Source organism: Physcomitrium patens, chromosome 5, assembly GCF_059467195.1.
Source record: "Physcomitrium patens ecotype Gransden chromosome 5, ASM5946719v1, whole genome shotgun sequence".
Classification (NCBI taxonomy): Eukaryota; Viridiplantae; Streptophyta; class Bryopsida; order Funariales; family Funariaceae; genus Physcomitrium; species Physcomitrium patens.
In genome coordinates, this window is record NC_143414.1 from 12,093,875 (window position 1) to 12,097,931 (window position 4,057).

Here is a 4,057-nt window from a genome sequence, read left to right on the forward strand (position 1 = left end):
ATCCACACACCCATCCATCCATCCACACATCCATCCATCCATCCATCCACACATCCATCCATCCATCCACACAGCCATCCATCCATCCACACATCCATCCATATATCCACACATCCATCCATCCATCCACCCATCCATCCACCCATCCATCCATTCATTCATCCACTCGGGGGAGAACGAACTTGCTGAAGGTGAGTGTGCAGTGCAGCACTGGCGGTGTCTCGACCAGAAAGTGCGCTCGCTGCGCTGCGAAACACGATTCATTCCATCGCCATTTGTGCCCTTTGCATTGGATCTCGACCCAGGCAGTTCCTATACCCGGGAAGCTGGTGTCTGCCGGAAGTTCATGTACTGATCTATCCCCTCTCAACCGATCACCCGCAGTTCAATGTTTTCTTTCACGTGATTTGGGTTTGTGAGATTTTCACATGCAGATGGAATTAAAATTGTTGGCCGCAGATTTGTGTTTCATTGTGAGCTTTTACTGATTGCAAATTTAGTTTCTGTTAGACGCAAGTGACTCCATCAGGATTCCTGCGTCTTTAGTACAAGCTGGTTTTAGCTTGTAAATCATCACCTGGGATTTGGAGCGACAATCACAATTTTGCTGCATTCTCTGTGTGCAAAAAGGAGTCGGAATTGAGAGAGAGAGAGCTATGTCAGGAACCCGACCGAGAAGATGCGTGGCTAACTTGGGACGTGCGCTCTTTGAGCTGCGAAGATCTTCTCAATGTACGCGGCAGGTGTTTGATACCCCTGCTAAGGAGTTCCGACATGTGTTCTCTCCAACGGACGCTGTCCAATCATCCTTGTTGGGATCATTTCTTGGGGGGAGGTTGTCTAGGCAACAAGAATTCATTCAATTTCTGGATCATGGGCAATCGATTGAAAGGTGGTGGGTCACGTCCAAGACTATGCCTCAGGTGTGCAAGGCTCAATATCTCATAGTGTAGTAGGCAGGCGGCCAATGTTGTGAGAAGAGTTTTGCAGTGTGTTGTTAGAATATCTTTAATTGACTCATTTAGGAAAATAATATATGCTTTTGCATAGTTGCACAACAGGGGCAATTGGGGGATTTCTTTCGAGTACTTTAAAATTTCTACGATATTCCTATATGCTTTTTGTTTCGAAAATGGTGAATTCTACAATTCATGCACACTTTTCTTTTTGGTATAGACAAGCACTTTATTGGCAAGGAGTGTCGACGTTTTGGATCGGAAATTTTAGGGTTTAGGGTTTAGGGTTTATGTATTTCATTTCTGAAACCAGTGATTCCCGCGGTTATTTCGAAAAGTGTAGTTGAATTTATTACAGTAAGCTTGATTGTGATGCTGAATCTTCAACAAGCGAATGCTATCATGTTTGATTGATCCTTCAAGTCGTGGTCTGCATTATTTCAGAAAATATCAAGAGAAGCCTCTAACATCTCTTAGCAAATTCTAGCACCGAATGATAACTTTGTGCTGACTCGTTGATCATTTGTAGGGTTTTCGCGTCTTGGGCAGATCTTTCCACTCATCGAAGCCGAATCAGATTCCCAACTCTAACAAGACTAGTGAAGCTATATCAAAGGTAGCTGGAGAACATGCTAAGACCGCTGGAGGAAATGCAAGGGCCGTACGAGGTGGCGTAAGTTCGTCTTGACTTTCTTATGACAGTTAGAGTTTGCTTTGGAACAATTCAATGCTTTCGTTTTTTAAATCTATGTTCCAACTGTTTCGCATGTCATTTGTACGTGTCTGGTCTTGTCATATTTTTGAAGAAATTACTCTTTTTTCGTGGCGACATTTATTGTTTGGTACAACCACTGGCAAAGTTCTCGATGGTTTTGGAAGGATAATTGCTTGGAATGGTTGGTGATTGTTGAGTTGAGATTGCATCTTTGTGCTTCAGCCTGTATCTTGGGCAAGCCTCGCGCTCTTGGTGGTTACTGGAATTGGCCTGATTTTGTTGTGGGAGCAAGAAAAGAAGCGGCAGATAGAAGGTTGACTGCCTCTCTCTGAATTCCTTTAACCATCCTTGTTACCTTGTTGGCTACTGTGAGAGGATTATGTGGAAATTGTACTTTGTTTCATGTGTAATTTCCTCTCGCTATTGCCAGTTTACACTAATTGATACTTGCTTCTCCTACAGTGCTCCGCTCAGAGCAAGGAGCAGTTGCCAGGACTGGCCCTGGAGTTGGGAAGGCAGCTATTGGGGGTCCTTTTAAGTTGCTCAATCAAGATGGTAAAGTGGTTACAGATCGAGACTTCGTCGGCAATTGGACACTTATCTACTTTGGGTTCACATATTGCCCAGATATATGTCCTGATGAACTGACGAAGCTGGCTGAAGCTGTTGATAAAATTGGTTGGTCTTCTCATGGCTGCTTTATCTCTATCTTCCGTACTCATCCTTCATTTTGGATGCTTCTTCGTGACGTATATATGTCATGTTTTGCCTGTTGCTGTTTACGACATATTGTTTCGTAGAGCTAACTGTTTATCTTGCTTCGGCTTGAAGGGTCACCATGCTAGTTTCAATAAACTGTACAGGATTTCGTGGTCTTTGTCAACTTCTGTTCAGCTCTGTTGGTCTTACTATTGATCTTTCTGGAACGCAGAAAAGAAAGCTGGTTTGCAGGTGCTTCCTGTTTTTATTTCCATTGATCCTGAACGCGATACTGTTGAGCAGATCCGAGAGTACTTGAAAGGTGAGTTTCAGGTCTGGACCTCTTTTAGCTTATCCCACATGTCCTTGTAGGCAGTTTTTTTGTCACTTCATTATCGATGACTTATATATTGGTTACGTAAGAGGCCATAACTTAGATTCAAAAGTTAGCCATTGAATGTGGGCCTTTGCTCTGCTGGTTCTACTCTGAGTTATATGCTGGCACCTTTTGATCTGCAGAATACCACCCCAGGTTTGTGGGTTTGACTGGCACCGTGGAAGACATTCGTCAGGTTGCACGCGAATACAGAGTTTATTATATGAAAACGGAGGATGAAGGCACTGACTATCTCGTGGATCACTCCATTATCACGTACGGTTGTCTAAACTACTCACTTTAACGGTTCAGACGATTTGTTTCGTTCTGACTTCTTGCTCTGAAACTTTTATCTTCTTTATTTCAGTCATCTTCGTGTAAAGTTTGTCTCATCAAAACGCCCTCTTCAGCATTGTCGATTACGTATTGGGAATGTCGTACTGTGTACAGGCGAATTGAGCACTTCATCATATTGCAGCCACTCTCACAAAGTAGACGTTGGTTATTTTTTCTTGCAGGTACCTGATGGATCCGGAAATGAACTTTGTTAAGTTTTTCGGGAAGAATTACGATGCAGATTCTCTTGCTGACGGAGTTATTACTGAAATCAACAATGTTTTAAAGGGGAAGTAGGTCTTGAAGTTTTAGCTAGTAGCATGGGTAATTGTATCAGTAGTTTGATGATTCAGGAAAATTTAAAGTTCTTTTGCTACAATCTTAGATCTGCCTTTGTCCAGTGCCGTTTTTTGAATCGAACATATACAAGAATATTCTAAATATACTGCTCAGAAATATGTATAATGCTCGAATCACTAAACAAAAGGGCTCTTCCGTAGTCTGACCTTGTTCGGGATCAACACCATCCATATCAAGGCTGTGCCGGTAAATCTTTTAGTCGTCTTCATGGAGAAGCGTGTGGGCACTTGAACCTCAACGAGGTATTTGCAATTCAAATTAAACTGGAACAAGACTCTACCTATCATAGTGGGTGTGCCTTGGGTCCTGAACGCGTAGGCAATGATGTGCAAAAATGAACTCAGAAGCAATCATGCTGCGATTGTTTAAATAAAATATTTTAGGAACAATTCCATGGGTTGGAATGATCTATGCTGAGGAGAGGAGCCACAGGTGTAAGATATTTCAGCCACCTATAGTTTCTTTACGCTCTGCTAGTGGAAACCAATTTATAGTATTACCATGTCTTCACCGTGAGCAGCAACATCAAAAAGTAACCCGAGGTACAACTTGTGAAAGCAGGCACAACACATCCATTGTCATTGTCTGCAAGCTGAAGTTTCTCCAGCAGCTTTA

At 42.6% G+C, this 4,057-nt stretch overlaps 1 protein-coding gene across 3 annotated transcripts; it reads left to right on the plus strand.

Moving 5' to 3' along the window:
* Window positions 1-209: 209 nt before the first annotated feature.
* LOC112282108 (cytochrome c oxidase assembly factor HCC1) lies at window positions 210-3,603 on the plus strand. Of its 3 annotated transcripts, none has more exons than XM_024519327.3 (8): window positions 210-348; window positions 631-923; window positions 1,486-1,629; window positions 1,894-1,984; window positions 2,134-2,349; window positions 2,603-2,692; window positions 2,890-3,022; window positions 3,265-3,603. In XM_024519327.3, the coding sequence occupies exons 2-8, from the start codon at window positions 657-659 to the stop codon at window positions 3,377-3,379; spliced, it is 1,056 nt and encodes a 351-aa protein (XP_024375095.1). In that variant the 5' UTR covers window positions 210-348; window positions 631-656; the 3' UTR covers window positions 3,380-3,603. The 3 variants fall into 3 exon arrangements, with proteins under 3 accessions (XP_024375095.1, XP_090106658.1, XP_090106657.1); XM_090250532.1 differs by having other exon boundaries at window positions 221-348; window positions 501-923; XM_090250531.1 differs by lacking the exon at window positions 210-348 and having other exon boundaries at window positions 361-923.
* The last annotated feature ends 454 nt before the right edge of the window (window positions 3,604-4,057 follow it).